This window comes from Caretta caretta, chromosome 5 (genome assembly GCF_965140235.1).
Source record: "Caretta caretta isolate rCarCar2 chromosome 5, rCarCar1.hap1, whole genome shotgun sequence".
In the NCBI taxonomy this organism is placed as follows: Eukaryota; Metazoa; Chordata; order Testudines; family Cheloniidae; genus Caretta; species Caretta caretta.
The window spans coordinates 50111095-50137257 of NC_134210.1; the positions used below are offsets into that span (position 1 = coordinate 50111095).

Consider the following 26163-nt stretch of genomic DNA (forward strand, 5'->3'; position numbering starts at 1 on the left):
TCATCTTGGTATTCATGCGCTTCAGGGCAGGGGAAAGCAAGTCACAAAGTTCCATGAAAGTGCCCTTACACATGCGAAAGTTTCGCAGCCACTGGGAATCGTCCCAGACCTGCAACACTATGCGGTCCCACCAGTCTGTGCTTGTTTCCCGAGCCCAGAATCGGCATTCCACAGCATGAACCTGCCCCATTAGCACCATGATGCATGCATTGTCAGGGCCCATGCTTTCAGAGAAATCTGTGTCCATGACCTGATCACTCACGGGACCGCACTGACGTCGCCTCCTCGCCCGGTATCGCATGTTCTGGTGCTGCATATACTGCTGGATAATGCGTGTGGTGGTTAATGTGCCCCTAATTGCCAAAGTGAGCTGAGCGGGCTCCATGCTTGCCGTGGTATGGCGTCTGCACAGGTAACTCAGGAAAAAAGGCGCGAAATGATTGTCTGCCCTTGCTTTCACGGGGGGGGGGAAGGAGGGAACGGGGGGCTGACGATATGTACCCAGAACCACCCGCGACAATGTTTTAGCCCCATCAGGCACTGGGATCTCAACCCAGAATTCCAATGGGCAGCGGAGACTGCGGGAACTGTGGGATAGCTACCCACAGTGCAACGCTCCGGAAGTCGACGCTTGCCTCGGTACTGTGGAAGCGCTCCGCCGAGTTAATGCACTTAGAGCATTTTCTGTGGGGACACACACACTCGAATATATAAAACTGATTTCTAAAAAACCGACTTCTATAAATTCGACCTAATTTCGTAGTGTAGACATACCCTTAGAAAGACAGAAGCCAGCATTCTAAACATCTCTCCCTCTCTCTCAAAGGGGAAATAAATCTCTTACGAGAGTTTCAGGTACAATATGATTATTTCAGATAAGACCCTTTGATATTTCTTTAGAAATATACTTTTTGCAGGAGGGCGGGATTGGAGGGGAAGTATTCGTTTCAACTGGAATTTAGTTTCCTGCTGGTCACTGAGAGGTTCAACAATTTGTCTTCATTTTCAGCTGAAATAAAAAGATAACGGAAAGTCTGTTTCAGGACAACTATTGCTTCTGTGGCCAGTCTCTGGAAGGAATGTTCTCAGAGCTAATGCTCCTTCCCTCCTGTGTTCAGGATATGTGCTAGAAGTCTGGAATATATTGGTATACGCATTCCATAGTCAGTCAGGACTGGTGAAGAAGACTAAAGGTGCAGAAAGGAGCATTGTCACCCATTTGTATATTTTCTATACAGAATAAGCAAAAATTAAATCCTCTTATTGGTTTCCTTGTGTGATTATGAAAAATTAGCTTATACAAAAAATTGTCTTCAGAAGTCTAGGAAGAACATTTATGGAACTGTTTGCTTTTAGGAAAAACATGAAACATTTTATCTTCTTTGCTAGCTTTTGTGTGCACTAATTTGAAAAATGTTTGGGGAAAGAGACATTTTAATTGCTTAGTAAATGCTTTATATTATGACGACTTCATAAGTCAACAGCCTTCTATGTTTTTCTTTTGCCCTTTTTTCCTCCCCTTGTATCCTCCTCTGATCTTTCAAAATTCATTAGGACTGGCTTTAAAGGCTCAGATGCTCTGCTTTTAGCAATTTTCTGAAGGCCAGTTTTAGAAAAAGCAATTAGAAGCCCACTCAAATATACATTTAAAATCCACTGGAGTCAGATTATTCTTGTAACATTCATTGCTAGGAATAGATTAGCCAATATTGTTAATATCTGTAAAATTCAGAATCATCTCTTTGCTGAATTCCCTTTTCTATCAAAACACCCTTCTTCTTGCTTTGTCCAGAGAACAGTTCCAGAACAGTTCCAGAACAGTTCCACAACAGATGGTATTTATTAATTCTTTGAAATAATGAGCAAATAAAGTAATATGTTCCAACCAACGAGATACTATGGCACAAGATTACCCCTGTATTAAGCATTTGGAATTTTGAGTATTGTTGATTATTGTAAGTATAAACAGCATAAATCATCTTGTAAATTATATATTACATGTTTATTATGGGTGCAGGTTTTTTTGAAAATTTACATTTTATGAAAAATCAGAAGTATTTACAAATTTTTGTAAGATAAATTTGTATTGTTCTAATTTACACTCCAAAGTATTAATAATCCATACAAACCTCAGATCCTTTAGGATTGTTTAAAAATTCATTTTCTCAATAGGAGGCAGCTACAAAGGTTATCACTGTATACACAAGCAAGAACCAGCTTGCTACATACATTTCTCATCAAATATCTAATTTTTTTTACACTGTTTATGGATTTCTCTACAAAAAGTCTATATAAATTTGTATGGCTTCAAAATTGTAATGGGTACCCATTACAAATTATGTTTTATCACATGGTATGAATGCTAGTTTAAAATTGTTGAAACTTAACTACTTGCATAAATTTAGAAATTTAAGTAGTACTTGATTAAAAATGGAGAGTAAAATAATTCTTGGATTTCAATAATAAAATAACTGTCAGGTTAAACACACTGTTTGATTGCAAAGCAGATTACAATTAAGATTCCAGTAAAAGACTGTACCATTTTAAATGCCAATTACAATAAGAATTAGATATTCTAGTTATGTTCATCATTCAGTAAAGAGTAATATTTTAGCAAATTAAGAGCCATATGTACTGCTCCAGTCAAATTTAATTCAGGTTTGTTATAACAAGGAGTACATATAAAAAGCACATACTGTACTGTATATTGTTTAACAATGGACTCTTTTGTCTGTAATGTGTATCATGAATCAGAACTTACATAAGTGTCTAAAGGTCCTGAAAATTCATCTGTGTAAAGCTTAGCAGTCCAATTTGTTAGTGGTTTTACATGAATTATTACACAAACAAAAAATTTATTATTGCTTCCAGTATATAATCTGAATAGACACCGATATTCAGAATTATAATATACAGTTCCCATTTGCAGGTTATTAAATTATTCTGCCCCAAAACATTTGATTTCTGCACTTAATAAGGACTTGTTTAACAACAGCACAATACATGACAGATTTTTGAAGTTACCTAACCGGTTTTAAGAAATGCTACCGATGTGTCACTTCAGATCACTGCCCTATATTTTGCATATGGCAAACAGATTAGGTGACAATACAAACATACAAATTGGTAGTTTTTCAGTGAAGCTTAAATTAATAATGCAAATGGCAGCACTTTTGTTGCTGCTGCCAAAAATATATCTTTCTAAAATGCTATTCCTCACAAAGCACAAAGGTTTACATTCATGTCACAAGTCCATAAAGCACTTGAATCTTCAACAACTTAGTAGTCAGAGTGAAGGGAAATGCTACATTTGTTTTAAAAATTATCCTGTTTTTATCATTCTTTATGCATCTTCAGAATTCACACATCTTTGGTGAGATTAAAGTTGAAACTTTGACACTGAGTTTTTCTGTGATTATATTAAAGTCTTGCGCTATGCATTTCCCTCTACAATGGCTGCATTTATTGCAATTACCCCATAACGAAGTAATCCAGTATTTTAAACATTTTACAAAGCAACCTCCAGTTATTGTAAATATACCTTCTAAATTCTACTCAAAGGAATTTTATGAAGTTCTATGCACTACACATAAACACCACGGTATGGAAGAGCCAGACTGAAAAAGGAAGTGAGGAACAACAACAACAAATCGGACAGGCACAGTTTAAAAAAAAGGCACAAATGTTATGTAATCCATATAAAAATAAATTAAGTCTACAGCATTAATTCAAACGATCACAACTTCCATAAAATTTACTAACAGCAGAAGTAAGTATCTCTGCTGCCTTTTGCAATTTTTAACACATTGCACTTAGAAAAAAAATTAAATCTTATATATAAAACAATTTACACTTTAATATATGGTACATGGGAATCACATACTTTTTGTATACATCTCTTTCTAACAACTGATTTTATAGCACATGAATGCAATGTAAGTGGGTGGAGAGATTATCTTTGCCTCTGTTTGCTTTGCACAATGGCAATTAAGGAAACTGAAAACTTACATTTGAATATTATTTATGCAAAGCTAATATATTTCGTGCTTGCTCTCCTAGTTTTTTATGTTTAATGTTTACAGTACAATATAGTTTCATACATTTTCAATATAGCTAATGATTAGTATTTTGACTTAAGGTTTATATAAATTTACTAAAATCTGAATAAACAAGTTTCCTAACGATTGTAGTTGATCATTTACAAAACAGTGTTGAAGTTCACTTCAGTGCTATTATAAAGTAATAACATTTTTTTCCCAAAATGACTTCTTTAAAAAAGTGCATTTTTCTTATTTTGTAGTGAGCCCCCAAACAGGTCAAAGTTTAAAAAAATTAATGCATGTTAAAATAGTGTTTGAAAGGTAGAGAAAATAGAGTGAGCTTCTTGTGCTCCTTTGATCCAATGATTTCCACAGGTTCATCAGCAATCTGCCATATATCGTCCTGAAAAAATATAAATAGCCTCTTGCAATTATAATATTTACAGTAATTATGTTTTACAACAAACAAGACTATAAAACATTAGATAAAAGAAAGTTTCAGTATTTTTGTTTTCACCTATAGTAAGCACCAATAACTATTTTCATTATGCATCACATACGTACTCCATGTTTATATACCAGATAATCAGTAGACAAAGTATAAAAATGCTCCATACAGATAATTAGAAAAATCAGAGTTACATTAGTAAATCATGTTAGTTCAAAAATATAAAAATCTCAATTTCTTACCAGTGGCAAATCTCTTCTTAACTAGGGAAAGCCGATAGCCAGTGCCTACTAGCTCTACATCTACACCTGAAAGGGTGCTTCCCTCACTAATGAATTGCACTGCAAGTGTAGCTGGTTTACTGGGTCCTTCTAAAAGATCAAATTTTGCCCTCAGGGATCCAGAACCTATAAAAATAATGACAAAATTAAATGTCTTGAGATTATAAAATAAAACAATCCATTTCACAAAACACAAGTAATAGGCAGTTCACTAATATAAAGATCTCTAATTTCTGGGAGTGTAGGAATGTATATACACATTTCCATAACAGATCACATCATTGGTCTATTTGTCCAGTATTCTGCTTAAGGCAGTGACCAATATATAAGGATGCTTCAGAAAAAGGCAGCACACAATCTACATAGCTTGTATGTGGAAGAAAAATTTTCTTCCTGAGCTTCAGGTGATCAATCACCTGAAATGTATTTAACTCTCCTATAATAACTGTTTAAGCTTGTTGAACTGCAAATGTAGCTAATCATCATATAGAATAATAGAAGCACAGGCTGGTATGGACTTTGATAGGTCATCAAGTCCAGCTCCTTGGACCGAGGTAGGTCCAAGTAAACCAAGACCATCCATGACAGGTGTTTGTCCAGCTTCTTCTTAAAAACCTCCAATGACAGGATTACACAATAATAGAACAGAGGGATTATATTTTAATATTTGTGTATACAAATTTACCCTACCTGTAAACTCAACTGTGAAAAGTGGGAAATTTTCATAAAATATCATAGTAAACTATAACAACAAATGTCAATGGGAAAAGGTGCAAAAGGGAGATAAACAGAATTAGTCCACACAAAAAGGCCTACTTTTGTAACTGAAGGACTGTGTTAAAATAATGCCTGGTAAATAAAAGTGCGGATCCAAACATCGGTGCATCAAAATTAGTGTGTCAGAAATTAGGCCTAATAAGTGGACAATTTAATGAGAGGATGGGCAATATTCCGCCCATCATTCCCTTTTGAGGCTCTCAAAGAAAAACACCACCACCACTTTTTGGAGAAAATTAGCAACCCCCGCCGAAACAGCTGCCAACAACTGTTGCAGCAAGCTTTAGCATCATGGCTGCCCCCATCCACGTTCTCCTCTGACCCCAGAATCCAGTGACACACCACTGTGCCATCATCACCTTAATCCATAAACTACTGATTTATGTTGGTATAACTATGTCACTTGGGTGTGGAAAATCCGCATCCCCGAGCAATGCAGTCATACTAAATGAATTCCTAGTGTAAACAGCGCTATGTCAACAGGAAGGTTTCTCTTGGGGAGCTGGAGTACCTACGCTGATGGGAGAAGCTCTCCTGGGAGTGTAGTAGCATCTTCACTAAGCGCTGCATTGGTGCTGCTGCAGCACTTTGTGAGTAGATAAGCCCTAAGAGATGTCCTGACCAGACTGGGCCACAAGAGGGACCCAGATGATACCTCCACCTCCAGGAGGTCTGGCTCAATCCCAAATACTACCTAGAATGTGAGACTTGGTCTGACTGACACACACACAATCCTTTTCCTTCCCTATCTTACTGCTTCTCTTTCCTTTCTCTCCTGTTTTTCCTTCTGGTTAAGAAGTCCGGCTTAGCCACTCAAGACTGTATATTTTGCAACACTGCTGTAAACCGGTAACCAGAAAGGCAGCTAAAAGCAATGCTCTAAACAACCCCATGCTGATACAAGTTTGCCTGGTTTTGGAGTGGCTGATAAGATCTTGTGTTATGACTGTGTTTCTCCAGCAATCAGGCTACAAGTAAAAGTAAACACGAGAGACAGAAGCTGGGTTTTCTACCTGTGCTGCTCTTTTCTCTCCCCTTTTGTGTGTTCGTCTTGTTTTGTCTTCTAGGAAAGAGGATTGGACTTTAACAGCAGCAGCAACAGCAGCTCCAACTCATTTCAACTAATCTTTTCTCTTTCCCCCAGCCAAAAGGACAGTTATCGCTATATAAGGGACTGTGAAACAAGGGTTTTTTTCCTTCTTAATCTACAAGGAAAGGGAACAAGGGAGACTGTGATAGTGAAAGCATTACCTAACACTATCTACATTTCAAATGTTTTAACTGATTTTCCTTCTTTTTCTATATCTTTAATAAAAGGTTTAAAAGGATTTTTAATAGTGTTTGCCCTGGTACTAAGTAGACTGAAGTCTACTTATACCAAAACCCTGAATCTTGTTTAAAATTGTTCAATGTTTGGCAGTTTCAGAGTCATGTTAACACCTCTGGGTCCATTTATTCCATTCTAAATTAATACAACAGTTCTTATAAAGCACACTTCATCAGCAGATCTCAAAGTGCTTTACAAAGGAGGTAAGTACCTAAATCTAATCAGTGTTTGTCTCAATGGCCTGGGTGTACCTACACTGGCAAAACTTGTAAACGTTTTCTGGGCCAGTGGAGTTCCCTTGGAAAATGCTGTAATGTAAATAAGGGAACTGTACCACTTCAGAAACATGCATATATATTTTTCTAGTGTAGACAAGGCCACTGTGACAGTGAATTCTCATGTTTCATAGACTCATAGATATTAAGGTCAGAAGGGACCATTATGATCATCTAGTCTGACCTCCTGCACAATGCAGGCCACAAAATCTCACCCACCCACTCCTGCAATAAACCTCTCACCTACATCTGAGCTATTGAAGTCCTCAAATCGTGGTTTAAAGACTTCAAGGTGCAGAAAATCCTCCAGCAAGTAACCCGTGCCCCAAGCTATGGAGGAAGGCGAAAAACCCCCAGGGCCTCTTCCAGTCTGCCCTGGAGGAAAATTCCTTTCTGACCCCAAATATGGCGATCAGCTGAACCCTGAGCATGTGGGCAAGATTCACCAGCCAGATACCCAGGAAAGAATTCTCTGTAGTAATTCAGATCCCACCCCATCTAACATCCCATCACAGGCCATTGGGTCTATTTAATATGAATATTTAAAGATCAATTAATTGCCACAATCATGTTATCCCATCATACCATCTCCTCCATAAACTTATCGAGTTTAATCTTAAAGCCAGATAGGTCTTTTGCCTCCACGGCTTCCCTTGGAAGGCTGTTCCAGAACTTCACTCCTCTGATGGTTAGAAACCTTCACCTAATTTCAAGACTAAACTTCCCAATGGCCAGTTTATATCCATTTGTTCTTGTGTTCACATTGGTAGTGAACTTAAATAATTCCTCTCCCTCTCCGGTATTTATCCCTCTGATATATTTATAGAGAGCAATGATATCTCCCCTCAGCCTTCTTTTGGTTAGGCTAAACAAGCCAAGCTCCTTGAGTCTCCTTTCATAAGGCAGGTCTTCCATTCCTTGGATCATCCTAGTAGCCCTTCTCTGTACCTGTTCCAGTTTGAATTCATCCTTCTTAAACATGGGAAATCAGAACTGCACACAGTATTCCAGATGAGATCTCACCAGTGCCTTGTATAACGGTACTAACACCTCCTTATTTCCACTGGAAATACCTCACCTGATGCATCCCAAGACCGCATTAGCTTTTTTCACGGTCATATCACATTGGTGGCTCATAGTCATCCTGTGGTCAACCAATACTCCAAGGTCCTTCTCCTCCTCCGTTACTTCTAACTGACGTGTCCCCAGTTTATAACTAAAATTCTTGTTATTAATCCCTAAATGCATGACCTTACACTTCTCACTATTAAATTTCATAGTATTACTATTACTTCAGTTTACAAGGTCATCCAGATCCTCCTGTATGATATCCCAGTCCTTCTCTAAATTGGCAATACCTCCCAGCTTTGTATCATGTGCGAACTTGATTAGCACACTCCCACTTTTTGTGCCGAGGTCAGTAATAAAAAGATTAAATAAGATTGGTCCCAAAACCGATCCCTGAGAAACTCCACTGGTAACCTGCCCCCAGCCTGACAGTTCACCTTTCAGTATGACCCGCTGAAGTCTCCCCTTTAACCAATTCCTTTCAATTTTCATATTGATCCCCATATTTTCCAATTTAACTAATAATTCCCCATGAGGCACTGTATCAAACGCCTTACTGAAATCTAGGTAAATTAGATCCACTGTGTTTCCTTTGTCTAAAAAATCTGTTACTTTCTCAAAGAAGGAGATCAGCTTGGTTTGGCACGACCTAGCTTTTGTAAAACCATGTTGTATTTTGTCCCAATTACCATTGACATCAATCTCCTTAACTACTTTCTCTTTCAAAATTTTTTTCAAGACCTTGCATACTATGGATGTCAAACTAACAGGCCTGTAGTTACCCGGATCACTTTTTTCCCCTTTCTTAAAAATAGGAACTATGTTAGCAATTCTCCAGTCATACGGTACAACCCCTGAGTTTACAGATTTATTAAAAATTCTTGCTAATGGGCTTGTAATTTCATGTGCCAATTCCTTTAATATTCTTGGATGAAGATTATCTGGGCCCCCCGATTTAGTTCCATTAAGCTGTTCGAGTTTCGCTTCTACCTCAGATATGGTGATATCTACTTCCATATCCTCATTCCCATTTGTCATGCTACCATTATCGCTAAGATCCTCATTAGCCTCATTAAAGACTGAGGCAAAGTATTTGTTTAGATATTGGGCCATACCTAGATTATCCTTAATCTCCACTCCATCCTCAGTGTTTAGCGGTCCCAATTCTTCTTTCTTTGTTTTCTTCTTACTTATATGGTTATAGAACCTTTTACTATTGGTTTTAATTCCCTTTGCAAGGTCCAACTCTACTTGACTTTTAGCCTTTCTCACTTTATCCCTACATGTTGACCTCAATAAGGTAGCTTTCCTTGCTGATCCCTCCCATCTTCCACTCCCTGTATGCTTTCTGCTTTTTCTTAATCACCTCTCTGAGATGCTTGCTCATTCAGCTTGGTCTACAACTCTTGCCTATGAGTTTTTTCCCCTTTCTTGGGATGTAGGCTTCCGATAGCTTCTGCAGCTTTGATTTGAAGTAATCCCAGGCCTTCTCTGCCTTTAGATCCATAATTTCTTCAGTCCAATCCACTTCCCTAACTAATTTCCTTAATTTTTGAAAGTCAGCCCTTTTGAAATCAAAACCCCTAGTCGCAGATTTATTTTTGTTTATCCTTCCATTCAGTTTAAACTGAATTAGCTCATGATCACTTGAACCAAGGTTGTCCCCTACAACCATTTCTTCTATGAGGTCCTCACTACTCATCAAAACCAAATCTAAAATGGCATCCCCTCTTGTCGGTTCAGCAACTACTTGCTGAAGGAATCCATCAGCTATCGCATCTAGCTGAAAATCTGAGCCCTATTATTATTACTAGCACTTGTCCTCCAGTCTATATCTGGGAAGTTAAAGTCTCCCATGATCACGCAGTTTCCATGAGTATTTACTTCATTAAAAACATTAAAGAGGGCTCGATCCATATCCAGATTAGATCCCGGCGGTCTATAGCACACCCGAAGCACTATCACAGGGAAGACTCTAGTAGTTTTCTTCCCCAATGTGATTTTTGCCCAGACGGACTCTGTCTTATCCATTCCATCGCTTCTTATTTCTTTACATTCTACCTCATCATTGATATACAGTGCCACTCCACCACCTTTACCTTTATTTCTGTCTTTCCTAAACAGCACATACCATTCAATAGCTGTAGTCCGGTCATGACTACTATTCCACCATGTTTCTGTTATCCCTGTAATATCTGGTTTCACTTCCTGCACCCGTAGCTCTAGTTCCTCCATTTTGTTACCAAGGCTCCTCGCATTGGTGTACAAACCTCTTAATTTTTGCTGTTTGGCCTCGCTCACATTCTTTACCCGATTAGGCACGGACATTCTACAGCCAGTACAACCTATTAGACTGGTATCCACACGGCCCTTTTTCCTTATGTCCATTCTCCTACCCACAGCTGTATCCTTTCTTTCTTTGTTTTCTTCCCTCTCAATGCTAAAATCCGGTGTGGAGATTACCTGGACATCTCTCAACCATCTCCCCCAAATTCCTAGTTTAAAGCTCTCTTAATCAGTTGTGCCAACCTCCATCCTAGAAGTCTATTTCCTTCCTACTGAGATGAAGTCCATCCCAAGAGAACTGTCCTCTGTCCACGAATGCCTCCCAGTGGCCATACATCCCAAAGCTCTCCTAAGAGCACCAGTGCCTGAGCCATCTGTTGATAGTCATAACCTTGTCACACCTTTGTTGCCCTTCTCTAGGAACAGGCAGAATCCCACTGAAGATCACCTGAGCCTCGATTTCCTTAAGTGTCTTCTCCAGCCTGGCATAGTCTGCCCTGATATGTTCCAGCGAGAATCTACCAGTATCATTTGTTCCCACATGAAGGACGATCAGTGGATTCTTTCCCGCTCCCTTTAGGATCCTCTTCAACCTCAGGTCCACTTCCCGTATCTTAGCATCTGGAAGACAGCATACCCTTCTATTCTCTGGATCAGCTCTGGTTACAGGCCTGTCCATTCTTCTCAATAAGGAGTCCCTGCTTACAAAGATCTGCCTTTTCCTGGTGACGGTGCGATTCTTCGGTTTATCCCATTCCCTCTGGTTGCATGTTCTTTCCATTACGATTCTCCCTTGTAATCCTCTTCAACCCATCTCGTATCCTCCTGGGGCTCATATTCTCCCTTGTAATCCTCTTCAACCCATCTCGTATCCTCCTGGGGCTCATATTTGGTGTAGTCTCCACTGACTCTTCCCCTTTTCCTACAGGACTAGCCACTCTTCTCTTCTTCCTTGTCCTTCAACCTTCAGTGACCACCTGCTGAGCCCCTTCTTCATTTTCCAACTCTGCAAACCTGTTCTTGAGCTCTATTTCTCCTTCACTAGCCTGTCTTTTCCTCTGCCCAGTTCTCTTAGTCACATGCTTCCACTGTCCATTTTCTTCACCCAGCCATCTTCCCTCAGAGCTCTTCAGCCCTGCTTCCACCTGCAAGTCTGAGCTTTTCCCTTCAGCTGCCTCATGTCTTTGCTCCATAATCCGCTTGAACCCCCTTCTAAACTCAACCAGACTTTTCACCTGCCTCTCCAATCCTCGGATCTTTTCTTCCATCAGCTCTATCAGACGGCACTTCATGCAGACGAAACTCTTTCCAGGTACCCCCTCCAGGATCATGTACATACCGCAGCCTCCACATCCAGTCCTATTCATTGTGTCTTCCACTACATGGGTCACTCCCACTGCTGCCTCTGTATCTGTCATAGCCTTCCCACCTAAATCCTGTTAATCTGGGGGAAACAAAGCACACCAAAACACCAGCACCCACAGAAAAAACAAACCCCAAACAAGCACCGCAATACAAACTCCCCTTGGAAACTCCCACTCAAACTCCCGTTTACAGCTCTTTTTGCTGGCTCCTGTGCCACTGCACATTCAATATACAATGAATAAAGATTTATTTCCTTCTTTTAGTTCTAAAGAAGCGTTCCCTTGTTTTCATATTATAGAATAGGAGGAAAAAGGAGCACTCAATGACTTCCACTACTTCATTCAAAATTAAATAAGTCTCCCTTTTGGAAGTTAATTATTCCTAGTCCATATATTTTCTCTTTGAAGTCAACAGGAGCTGTGGGTGCTTGACATTGCTGAAAACCTTACTGGGGTTGATGCAGGTATTACTGGCCTGTGTTATACAGAATATTATGCTACCTGATCCCAGCTGTACCTCTTCTGGCCTTAAAAGCAATTCCCACCTCTGCCACTCACTCTGTGACATACTAGGCAAGTCAATTTATATGCACTTTCCCATAACAGTATCCACCTTTGCAAAGTACTTTTAAATCTACTGATGAAAAATTTTTCTATTTTTCATGTGCACGTTTGCCGACTCAGCTGCTACAAACTTCCACCTGACCACTGCCCAGATCTTTGCAGCTGCACAGCCACATGGTGTTTGGCCACAAGAAACTGCAACATGTTCTAATACATTAAACACTGGACAGGGCACAGAACTCCAACATTTTATTCTGGTATTAGCAATCTTTCTCTCTCTGTGGCCTTGGTCAAGCTACTTAACTTTTATGTCTTAGTTTCCACTATCTGTAAAACGGGGATAATACAATTTTTTCCTATCTCAGAAGTGGTGTGACAAATAGTTAATATTTATTAACTGCTATGTAGTAAGTGCTGAAGGTTATTATTTATACAGAAAGACAGTTGGGTAAGAATGTGAAGACAATGCAATACAGATGCCAGCATTACAAAGTTGAGGAAACGTCAGAACAGGAACAATGGGTATTGAGACAACAGCATATGGGACAGAGCAAGGAAAAGGTGAACAGAGTATGTGGTAAATATGAATGAAAATGAAAGATATTGACTTATGCTATGGCATCTTTCCTCCCTCCTTTGTATCTAGGTGGTGATGCTTATATGCCATTGATATTGGCATCTTAGAATTAGATGACATAGGAGATACTGCTTTAGAAAGTAAGTGGACAGAAAGGATAGAGAGAAAAAAAAAACATTGACAAAAATGAGAAAAAATATTTGGAAATGGACAGAATGTATCAGACATGGAGAGAAAAAGTAGATAAAAATGGATGGAGTGAGCAAGCAAGAAAAGAGAACTTTTAGACTATCAATTTCAGTGTTTTCTTTTGACTCTCTCTATTGCTGATCCATACTCCTGTCCCAGGTTAATAAAACTGTAAGTTACATAAAATGCAGAATGTGATCCTAGTAACTAATATTTATCTAACTATTGTACACTTTCTGCTTAGTCAACAATTAAACTGTGCAAAAATGGCATTAAAAATTAACTTTCCTTGAACAGCTATTCACTTCCATATGGTACTGAAACAGGCAAAACCTGCAATGTACTGTATATTTTCCTCATCGATGGCAATGATTAGTCATTAGAACTGCTAGCTGCTCTGGAGTAGTTTCACCCTTTCTTCTCCAATAGCTGCTTTATTAACAACTATATTTTGTGCTCCCAATTAACAATAAAATAAACCAGTCAACTAACCTGAGATTTTAAGATTAGATTTATTCAAAAACAACCCATTTATAATCTTGAAGAATTTAGGTTTTTTTTTTAAACAAACATTTCAGGAGAATTAGGAAGTAACATCTGGGAACAGTTTCAGTTTCTTCTGTGTTATTTGTGAAGTGCTGACAACATTCTTGGTGCTTTATAAGACAAAAAATGAACACTTCCTATTCCAAGCAGTTTTAAATCAGAGAGAGAGAGACAGACACACACACACAGCAGGATTATTTGCCAAAAGCTGGGAATGGGCGACGGGATGGATCACTTGATGATTACCGGTTCTGTTCATTCTGTCTGGGGCACCTGGCCTTGGCCACTGTCGGAAGACAGGATACTGGGCTAGATGGACCTTTGGTCTGACCCAGTATGGCAGTTCTTATGACATACTGGGATTTCAGGGAGAAGTAAGGTAGAGAGTTTTATTTATTTATTTTGGCTGATAACTCAGCTTTTGGGCTGTGTCAACAGCGTTTTCAAGGTGAATTTGAATGTGGTGGTGGCAGCTTGGTAAACCAGATGAGAGGACAATCCAGGAATAGGAGATCACATGCAAAAGGATGCAGACACCAGAGTGGGAAAAGTAAAACACAAAGGAAAATGATAAAAATGCATTTCTTCTAATTAAATAGTTTATTTCTATATAATAAAATTACCAACACCACACTCAAACTTACCTCCATTCTCTGATTTTTCTGAAATACCAGATATTTTCCAAAAAGCTTTCATCTGTTCTGCATTCCTAAAAGAGAAAGCTAGTTACTCACCAACAACAGAAAGTTTTAGAATATATTCCTGCCCTAGATCCATTCACCTGGTGACCCTGGAACCGCTGAAAACAGTTAGCCCTAAGAAGGGATCCTTGTACTAAACTCAGTTTAGACAGAGGTTATACAAAGGCATCCCTTTCCCCCTGCTCTCCGAAATTCAGCTGTCTGAAAAATAAGTCTACAAAGAGGCACAGATTGAAGTGAATAAGTGTGGCTCTGTGGAGGTAGTATATTTAGATAAATTACTGAAAAGTAATCTCATTTTCTCATGCATAAAATTACCTTCCCACAGATAATCTCTGAAGAGAGATTAAGCAGCAGTAGATGAAGAAGGTGGAGGAGGGACTGTAAAACAGTTCCCCCAAAGCAGACATTAGAACTTCAGCATCCAAAGCACATACCAACCTATATGTAGGTACGAGAGCTGAGCAAAGGCAGACAATTCCATTTTGTGACAACTTTTGAGGTTTTGAAATTATAGCCTGGTGGTTAGGGTACTGGCCTGGTATGTAGGAGACAGGTTCAAGTCCCTGCCCTGCCTGATTCAGAGTGGAGTTTTTCATTCCAGATCACCTGTGATGGGGATATATACCCCACACAAGCAACAAAGGAATAATGTAGACCTGAGGCGCAGTTATGCTATCTGGCTGCACCTGGAGGGTGGGTCAGACCAAATTAAAGATGAGTCCCAGCTGTGAGAAGAACTGAGTGGGTAGTATGAAATGAGGAAATCTGGAGCAGAAGAGGGACTGCAGGGAGAGAGGGAGGAACTCCAGGACTAAACAGTCCAGGACTAAACAGTGGAGAGACCAGGAAGGTCAAGGAGGAAACTCAGGGACGAGTTGACCCTGAGATCCTCTACTAAGTTGCAAAGGCTGGCAGGAGGCCAGGAGAGAGACTGAGCAGTCACCAGTGTGGCACAGGATCTGGCAGTGAGCCCTAATAGAAAGGCAGGATCTAGACTTTCAGAGAGAGGTGGGAGGTGTTCAGCTGAGTAACTATGTTAAGAAAACGTAAGAGGGTGAAAGGGCAAGCCTGACAAGGTCAGAAGTTGGGTTAAGCAGCACTTTTGGTGTGGGATTTATTGGTGGGGGGGAAGGGATGCTGAGAGTCCTCGCTTTAGAGAGGCCAGCTGACAGACTTGGTAGGAAGAAGTCCAGGAAGATGGCAGCATGAAGTCTGACACAGTGAACCTTGATTGCCTGTCCTAGGGTCTCTGGACTGAAACACGATGTAGTGGGAAAGCCTGGGCTCCCCCAGCAGCCACTGGTGAGGTGGTACAAAGCCCTGGAGAAGGGGATATGGACTACTGGAAGCCCTGAGAAAAGAGTGTACTGAGTACTGAGCCCAGAATTGAGCAGACCAGCCAGAGGGACTGGACAACTTGCTATTTGGATGTTGTTACACTGGGAGGCGTGGGACTAGACATGATCTGGGCAGAGGGCTGAGTCATGAGAATCAGCAGACTGCAGGGGTGCTAGAGGAGGAGAGCCTGTTACACCACACCCAACTGTGGGGGCGGGTAGCTCCAACATTGAGTCCATTCTTCCACAGCCCCAGATCAGGGACTAGAACCTGGGTCTTCCACATCCCAGAGCTCCAACTACCCAGCTAGAGTCTCTCTCCTTTTTTCTTTACCCAAACATCTTCCCAACAAAGGATCTGTGGAAACCAATACATCTCCATGAAACATTCTATTTTTGCAAAGTGTTCTGACCAGCTCTAGTAAATACTTTGCACAGCTCAGAGATTAAAGCATTATTCAGGTAGGCTGCAAAAGCTGCCATAGTCCTAGTGGAATAATTTAACAATCATTTGGTAATTGAAAATAGCAGGCCTGAACAACAAGGAAGATTCAGCTTGTCAGCTTCTGTGATTAAAATGATTCTTCTACAGTACTTCCTCAAAGCACAATATTAAAAAATTGATTAATTCCAGAAAAACTGGAAGCTATCCAGATAACACCACAGCACTTGCACCACGTCAGTTTGTGAAGCAAGGCAAGGTTCAGATGAAAAAAAATCAGACAACTTTTAGAAAGAACCTTGAAACACAAAGCATCATAATTTTGTCTTTACGAAAAATTCTTCCATTCTGAATTCTTACCACAATGAAAAGCAGCAAACATATGTAAAATTTAAAGATTTGAGTAATATGATTTTATATTATATTTACTAAAGCTAGTTCAAATTTTTCAAGTGTTTGAATTAAACACAATTTGGATAAACTTCAACAAAATTGTGAAAGATTTCCCCTGGTTTTTCTGTTGACTACAGAATGGGTCACAATATTTTGACTTTAGCTTTCTTTATTTAGAAAAATCAAGAAAAATTTCTATTTTTTTTTCCAATTCGTCCCCCAATTCCCATTTTTGAGCAATGCTAGTATTTCCCTTTATTTTTTCCTGATGAATGCCATTTGTAACTGTTACAGTTCTTTGTTTTCACTTTGTGCAACATATTAATCACCCCTCCCCCCAAAATCTGCCTCATCTCCATTTATACGTGTCCTGAGGAAAACAAACTTTATTTGAAAACACCACAGAGAAAAAACTAATGACTAATTACTACAAGAAAAAGGTACAGGAAAACTTTCTGCAAATTTTAAAGAAATAGATGGCAAATTGATACTGAGCCACAGACCAGCAATTCTCTAATTTGTCTACAGGTGAAACTAGACCTCAAGGAGAAAAATGTGCACCTTTATATAACCTCAGTGTTGGTGCTGACCTGTGTAGCCATGGCAGCAGGTGGGTTAATTGCTTCCAATGATTACACTGTTCACATGACATGACATACAAATTCAACAACATGATCTGTGGAAGCAATTTCAAATGAAATGGCCATTAGTTTAGAAGATGTTACACCCAGTTTAGTGCAAAATACAGCCAGTGAAAAATCTGTCCAAAAGAACACATAGTTGCATTGGCTTGAGCTGCTCTCCTATGGTTGGAATGAGTGCATGTTTTCAATTTGAATTAATATAAATTGACTGGGCATTGTCTATGTTTTGGAGTGAAAACCAGTACTATCTAATAAGTTTACACACTATCAAAGGGTTTAAAATAAGTTACTACAGCGATTGCAAAAAACTCAAGATTTCTTTTCAAGATTCACATAATGTTAACAAGTGTACTGAAAGAAATTTGATACTATAACAGAAATGCACTGAATTTACCATTTTGCAGGGGGAAGTGACTGCATGTTTGTTACTCCTCCATCTACCGGTACGACAACCTGTATGTTAGACAGCATACTAGGCAGAGTCATAGATTCTGGGTTGTATTTGTAATCCACTCTTACATCAGTAGTGCTAGCATTACACTTCCAGTAAGTTGCAAGATTCAAGGGAGTGGACTGGATACCATTTGAAGATACCTTTTAAAAAATAAAATTAAATATCTATTTACTTATTGTAAGAATTATGGAACTATGTTAGCAACAATTAAGTTTCTAACTCTGTTATAAATCCTGGTTATATCAGAGATAAATGCAAATTAATAATCACTAATGCTCTTTTGGGGGAGGAAGGTCTCATTCAAAAAGTATCACTTAATGACACACAATTGAGATTATCCATCCATCTATCCAATTGTGCCTTATAACTAAATGGGATATACTCAGCTTAATTGGGAACAACATCCAAGCCAGACTGGGCTCAGCAGCTTTTATCTCTTAATTCCACAGACTGCTTTTGTCAGACTTATTTGGGGGCGTGGGAAAGGAGGGGGGATTAACTGTCTCCCCTCCACCCCCCAAATTCCCTTCCCTTTCTGGCTCTTCCAATACAAAACATTTGTGTCAGTTTAGTTTTTAAGTTGTCTTTTGTATTCTACATTGCACTGAAGAAATCTGTCTGGAGAGGTCTTATTTTCTCTCATCCACTTGTGGACCATAATGATTTAATTGACAGAGGGTAACTTACAGTCATGGGACAGTTATCACAAAAGTACAATTAAAAACAACTTTTGCCTACCAGTTGAAGCACACATTTGGCTGCTTCCGTAGGCTGAGCACATCACAGACACCAGAGGCTCTCTGTATCCCTATATTCCCCTTACAAGCTCCCTGTGAGCCACCCTCCCATCCCCTTTTATTTCAGACACCGCTACCTTCTCCCTTATGCCAGGGGATCTGGGTGTCCCTAACGGCTCCCTCATGTCTGGGACTCTGTGCTTCCCCATTATCCCCCCCTGCACACCAGGTTCCCCCACTCTTTCCCAGCCTCCAAGCCAGGGGCTCTGTGTGCCCCCTCATTGTCTTTTACTAGGGTCCCCCATTATCCACCCAAGGATTCTGTATGACCCCGCCCCCACATCCCAGGGACTCTTTTTGCCCCCCATACTCCCTTTCCCCCCACCAATATCAATGTCTCCCATTCTCCCCCCGGCAAGGGTTCTGAGTGGCCCTCTCCTTCCCCACCCTATGCTAGGGGCTTTAGGTGCCTCCCTCTTCCCTGGTCTCCCACACTCCCTCCCAGGCCAGGGGCTCATGTGCATCCCCTATTCCCATCTCACCAGATGTTGTGTGCCCACATCCTCTATGCCAGGGGCTCTACATGCCCCCCATGACCTCACACTCTCCTTTTAAGGGCATCAACATTTTTAAACTGTATTGGAAGATGGGGAGAGCTGCTATCCTGGCAAGCGGTATGGGTGCCATCAACTGGTTCTTCTATCTATAGACAATAACAGAGGCAAATGAAGCTGCTGAATGGCAGCTGCAGGGGCTCCTTTTATCCCTCATTTCTCCCTTTTGATTTTTCCAGTTTCACCAAAATCAGTAGGGTTATGCCTAGAACATTTCTTGAAAATCTGGAATTGACTGGATGCAGCATTCAAAAGTTATCACATAGACAGATGGAGAAATACCATCAAATTGAGTATAAGGTCTCACTTCCCTCTGCCAGTAATAGTCAAAAGAAACAATGTTGGAACCCTGCATAAGTGTCACATGCTCAGAGCAAGTATGAGCAAACAGAAAAGTCATCAAGCCAGGAGATGCAGCAAGGAAACACCAAGGGCAAAAATTGATCCAGTAGCCCGGTGAGGTCCTATGGTTTGGAACAGTTTAGTGTAGGTGTGGCTTAAGAACCATCCAACTAAACGGTGACAATCCTCCTTTATGCCCACACAAACAATAATTCTGATAGTCTCTTTACAGATGTGAAATCTGCAAAAGTTCCTTAAAAAAATAATCTCCAAATAAAAAAAATATTTACCTGATATTTTAAAACATCAACATTATAATAGGAAGCAGATGGATTCTGCTCTGATAACTTCTTGAGGTAGACTGTGACAGCTTGCATGTTCATCCAAAAATCTTTTGTACTGGAGTCACTCTGTGATTGATCACTACATATAAAATGAAGATAGGAATGGGAATAAAAATATCACTTTTCTTATGTTGGTTGTCTTAAAATTAAGTGGTAGACCTTTCCCTTTATTTCTTTTTTCAAACACACAATTAAGAGGTTGTAACATAATTGCACCTTTCAGAATATCAAGACACATCAGTTACCTATTCAGTACTAGCATTCAACACAAATACACACTCCTGGATTACAGGTGAATGCCAGTGGCACCATAGTTAAGGCTGTGTCTGGATTGTGCCTTCAAGAAGACATATTTTTAATATTAACAAAACCTGACCTGTAGTGACACCTTGAGGGGAAAAAGCTACAAAAGTATCTTTAAAAATAAATTTAATCTAATGTAAGATTATAAACACTAAAATGCCTTGATCACAATGTGGAGGTTACTTACGTGTGACTAGAGGTTCTTCAAGATGTATGGTCCCTATCTCTAGTCCACGTATGGTATGCATGCACTCTAGGCGCCTGAGATTAAGAGATTTCTAGCAGGTGGTTTCCACTGGTTTACATCTGTACAGTTGCTTCCCTCATGCTCTATACTGAGGTTTTGAGGGGCAGCGTGGACCAACACTTCTCCAGTTCCTCCTCTTATTGCAAATCCAGTCATGATCCAAAGTAGAGGGGAAGGAGGGCAGGCAGTTGCATAGAGATAGGGACCACATATCTTGAAGAATCTTCAGTTACAGGTAAACAACCTGCTTTTCTTCTTTGTGTGGCAGTCCCAGTGTGTATTCCACACATGAGTGGTAAGCAGTATTCAACCAGGTGAGAGTGCAAGGATGCAGGCAGTATAGATGTCTGTAATACTGCTGTCTGTACTGCTGAATCTGGAGAATAATCTAGGACTAAGGCATAATCCTTTGTGAAGGTATCGATGGAACTGCAGGTTTCCGTCTTACAAATGTCCAGTATAGGTACTTCTCAAAGACATGTTGTTATTGATTTGCACGTGTTCTACTGGAGTGGGCCCTCTCCCCACCCAGGGAAGGCAGATACTGCCAACTGGTAACAAAAAGTGATACAGCTGGAGGTCCAACTAGAGAGTCCCTGAGCAGATAGCACTTGTCCCTGTAAGTGCTCTGCTACAGCAACAAATAGTCTAGTCTACCTAGTTCCCTGAGCTTTCATGTTCCAGAGCCCATAGGTCTGAGGCAGCCCTGCCATGGGGACTGTTCTGGGGCCAGAAATCTCTGGCTTCCAGGGGCCATGGCAGCACCGCCATGTGGATTATATGAGTCTGCAGCTCCATGTGGCGGTGTTTCCAAAATTATTTTCTGGAGGGATTTCTAGTTTGCAAGAAATTTCAAAACACTGAAATTTCTCACAAACCAGAAATCCTGACTTTCAGGCAGCTCTAGCTGCAATTTACAAAACAATTACTCTAGATGGGCACTGCTTTTTTCCCCTCTAAGAATTTTCAGAAGTCCTTTTGCTCATCTAAATAGAATCTGCCTTCTCACTGTGAAGATAGGAAAAAGAAAAGGAGGACTTGTGGCACCTTAGAGACTAACGAATTTATTTGAGCATAAGCTTTTGTGAGCTACAGCTCTTATGCTCAAATAAAAGGAGTACTTGTGGCATCTTAGAGACTAACAGCTTATGCTCAAATAAATTTGTTAGTCTCTAAGGTGCCACAAGTACTCCTTTTTGCGGATACAGACTAACATGGCTGCTACTCCGAAACCTCTCATCTATACAGTAACACAAAGTTTCTGGTCTACTGTATAAAAGATGTAGCTTAAAAAAAACCCCACAATAGTAACTGTCATATCAGAAAAAGAACTTCTCTATTAACTGCAAGCTAAGAGATTTCCAAGTGAAGGCTGACCCTTGATCCATCAAGCATTCCAATGTGATCCCTGTACAAAAAATGCCATGTGCCCTGAAGAGGGAGCATCAAGTCTTCTTGAAATTTCAGTTAGTGACCAGGTACACTCTTCATATAATTTAAACATCTATTTATGTATTTAGATAAATTAAATCTGGTTTAATTTGTAAACAGAGCTTGTCTAAAAACATTTAATTTACAAAAACTTATGTAAAGAGACATCCACAGATTCATACAACTAGATTTTTAAGCAATTTTTGGAGTTTTAGCCATGTGGTTCCCATTATAATCAATGGAAATTTCAAGTCTAATAATCTATGCAATTCTCATAATGGGACTGAAGTGAGTGCTGAACAGAAATTAAGCATAAAAAATATACAGGGCAATTTACTGGTGCATAAATCAAATTCACAGCGAAGTTTAAACAATAAGGTAGTGGAGAATTTGTTATTAAATATAAATGCAACAATTCACATTTTAAAATTACATTGTTTTCTATTAGATAAAAAAATACAAAACCTGTATACAAGTTGTGCATTTGGAAGAATCTGCTCTAGTTTGCTTGTGTTTTTTACCCTGAAGCAGAGTACAGCTGGAGATGGGTTGCTGGTGAAGACTTTAATAATCCCACTTGGGAATGATACTGTCATATCACCAGTGATCTTCACAATACATCTGGGAGAGAGATGAGAGAAGAGCAATTCTATTACAATGGAATAAAAATAAAAATACTCAGTTCTTACTGCATGTCAAATTTCAGTATTAATCTTAAAGTAAAGATTTACTGTTTTCAGAATATTTGTATCCAAGTCATAAATTTAAAATACAAATTGATTTTAAATGAAGAGAAGGTGGCACTATGACTTAATACAGTACCTCTTTCACCTCTTGGGATATGATTTAAAAATTCGATGAGGTTGCAAGTGAAATGAGTTTGGTGGATAAAGCATACAGTCTATTGGTGAACGGTTTTTTTTCCACACCACAAACACAAGGCACAACTATTTGTAGGAGATGGCTACAACTGGCATAGCAGGGGTGTTGCAGGTAGAAATGAGGTGCTTTGAGCTGCATGGGACAATTTAGACATAGCACCTACCTGAACTATGCCTGGCCAGTGACAAATCACCATCTCATTTTCATCAGAAATTCATTTCAACGAATTTACCACATTCTTCTAAAGTGTCACCATTTTTTCCCCCATATTTAAAAGAAAAGAAAAAAGACCAATTTGTTTTCTAAATGTAACTCAGTATAGTCAAAACAATTCACTATTTAACTAACTTCGTAGGATCTGCTCCTTTAAAGTAGGCGTTAACAGATTCAGTAAAGGCTACTGCAACAGGCAGGGTGTCCTGGTTTCCAAGGGTGACAGGGCTGGGACCACGTGAAACACCTAGAATACATATAGTTTATAGGTTTAATTTTCAAGAAGCTTATCAGCTAGATTTAAAAATGGTTGGCTACCTATGTTACTGTCACAAGAAGTCACTACCATCAGCTTCACAGCAAAGTCCAAAGTATTTTCTTTGAAATGTGTGGAAAAATGTATTCGAAAAACATTTCAAATCAGAATATAACACAATCAAAGCACTAAGCAACAATAAGCAACCTGAAAAAACAGGAGACTCACAATCACATTTTAAACAGATAGATACTAGGGAACACATCATACACAATACAACATAAATGGTAACATCATATTAATTAAAGCCAACAGCACCCAAAGGAAATTAAACATGTAGCTGGTACGACTCATAAAACAAACTCTCTACTGTACGCTTATAATATGAAGAAAATGTATAGTCAAGAAGAGAATCATCATGGACATGCCCTGATTCCAATTCTGGTCTGCATAAAAATCCCAAGGAGTTTAGTCTTTTTCCACATAAATTAAGCATTGGCATCTTTAACTAAGTCTCAAGCACTACCAAGCAAGCAAACACTTTTCACATGAGATGATCACAGAAAATTTTTATTTACTGAGATCTTTATGTCCACCTGTTAAGGAATCAGGGTATGCCTCAGAGTTACAAGGAAATATGCACCACTTTAAAAGTCATACAATGTACTGGGGAAAATAGTCAGCAAGGCCTGTGTCCAGCCTTCATAAGTTGTTATGCAAACACCTGCATACACAGATGTGTTTCAATTTTCACCTACAAAACCAATCGAAGTGTTAAGACTTCTTACAGTGTGGCTGCATGAGAATAGTGTGGGTTAACGTATGCATAACAACAAAATGTTGTGCATGCACATGTGAAGACCAGGGACTAAAATGTACCATTCTAAAATATATACGGCCAGTTACTGAAAGCAATAGCACAGTGGAAAGCTTATTATTATTCTTTTCCTGTACTCCTATTAAACCTGACTGCCTCATGCAAAGCATATTGCTCACAAACGAAGCCTAACACTTTTCAACAAGTGGGCAGAAACAGGCCAATGAATATTTTCTACTGAGGTACCATAAAGCAGAAAGTCATATGTTTCTGCTTTCAAACTAATCCTATCATTTACTTTGAAATACTGTGATGTTCTTCTCAGATTTTTCAGCAGTACATGCTGTAGGAGGAGGGTGGGACCTTAATTGGGGAAGCTGCTGTTAATACATGTACTGATCTATGAAGCAAGTACATGTGGGTGTGGGCACTGTATGTTTAATTTGAGACAGGAGGGGTGGGAGGAGGAGGAGGAGCAGCAGCATGAGGGTGGGAGAGGAGTTTAAAAAAATAATGCTCAGATTCCAGATATTTAGTCTTACTATGATACTATCAAGCCTTACCGTCTCTTCTAAAGTCTTGTGCACTATTTACAAGATGCTTTAATGTTTTGAATACTTACTAATACAATTCACTTACATAAAAAAACCCTAACTAATAAAATAGGTACTCTTCCTTCGACCCATGGTATTGCCAGCCCAGGCATTCAAAAATCATGAATCAGACTAAAGAAATATTAGCGGACTGTCTTGAAAACATGAAATGAACAAAAAATATGTTGACATCTTTTGATTTGCCTTTCAGTGTACACTTAGGCCACATTTTCAAGCTTTTTGCTGTAACCACGAAGGCTAGAAAGTTAATGTTTTTTAAAAAGAAAGCTGAGATTTTCACATAACTGTACAATTCCAGAAGCTGGAGCTTTAAGAAAAACAAAGTATTGCATGACTCATCAAATATTGCAAGACTCATGGAAATTAATGGGTCCATGATTTTATCATGAGTCAGTAAAACTGGATCCATTAATTTCCATCTTTGTAGTGAAATGCTCAACTATGGAGACAGCAAATAATAGAAAGTAATCTATAACAAAGAGTTAAAAATGTGTTTAGGCTATATGTATTGCTCTACGGTTGTATGGGAATTTATCCCCTTTTCATGAGACCAATAGGAAGTAATGATTAGACAGCTCAACTGCAGAGCCAGGCTGGAAGGTGATCACTTCCTACTAAATAAATGGTCTTTTACAGAGGAACAAATTGCTGATTTATAGTAACTTTTTTCTTTTTATATTCGTATAGATAAATTCAAACTAGATTTAACATTGTAAATCAGTGTTCTGTTGGGCCGTTTGCTGTGCAGCCAGGTACAAAAGGCTGAGAATCCTTGTTGGGAGTGAGAAAGGAGGCTGGAGCTGGAGATCCAGAAATAGGGGAGTGGTGCGACAGGGGGAGGCTGCAGCTGAGGACCTCAAAGTGGAGCTGGAGAAGGAAAGAAGCAAGCTGAGATGGAGGAACAATAAGGAGTGAGGCAGCACCTTTGAAGGGGATGAAGGGCTTTAAAGAGGCCGGCATGAAGGAACTGTGCCCTAGAGAGGCTGAAGGCAGTTTGAAGAGCAGTGGACTGTGGAGTAGACCAGTTTTAGTGTGTACAGGTGACAAAGAGTTCTGAATGTGCGTGGGACTTTCAAAGTGATGCTTAGTAGTGTTAGAACTGATTTTTCATGAAGACGAGGAAGTATTTGAATTGATTTGCATTGGAGAGGAAATTGGTTGTGGCGGGGGGGAGGGACTTTATTTTGATTTCAGGAGTTGGGCACCCTCCTTGTCACACAACATGAAAAAGTTTGAGAATGCATCACCCAACACACCTCATACCTAACAAAGTTTGGCCATTCTATCTTTGATGCCATTAGAAACTTCAGATGGCGCCCATCTGCCCCCCACCCACAGAGAGGGTCCTGTATAACAAGGGAAGAGAAACAGCAGGAAAAGCAACCTTCTTTTCTCCTCTGGTGGCAAGTCCTTGGGGAACAGGGTATGGAAAAGATGAGTTTGTTGGAATGTCCTCTCCTCTCTTACCAGCTTCCAGTGGCAGAAGCCTATTGGTGGGGTTATGTAGCCTCTCTCCTGAGCCAAACAGCAGCAGTTTGAAAAGTTAGTAGGACTTTGAGACTTCACTGAAACGGGCACCTCAGACTGCAACATAGGTTTCAAAAATTTTAGATCTTTTGAGATTTAAATGGTTTTGAGAATGTAAAA

At 39.6% G+C, this 26163-nt stretch overlaps 1 protein-coding gene across 5 annotated transcripts in view; it reads right to left on the reverse strand.

Moving 5' to 3' along the window:
- Positions 1-1821: 1821 nt before the first annotated feature.
- FCHO2 (FCH and mu domain containing endocytic adaptor 2) overlaps positions 1822-26163 on the reverse strand; it is a 234000-nt gene continuing 209658 nt past the window's right edge. For all 5 annotated transcript variants that reach the window (XM_048849328.2, XM_048849325.2, XM_048849326.2 and 2 more), the window contains 7 exons: positions 22965-23076; positions 22200-22355; positions 19700-19832; positions 17657-17856; positions 14387-14451; positions 4731-4895; positions 1822-4443 (listed from right to left, as the gene is read on the reverse strand). In XM_048849328.2, coding sequence (XP_048705285.2) covers positions 4421-4443; positions 4731-4895; positions 14387-14451; positions 17657-17856; positions 19700-19832; positions 22200-22355; positions 22965-23076 — 854 coding nt within the window. In that variant the 3' untranslated portion in view covers positions 1822-4420. The remainder of the gene's footprint in view (positions 4444-4730; positions 4896-14386; positions 14452-17656; positions 17857-19699; positions 19833-22199; positions 22356-22964; positions 23077-26163) is intronic.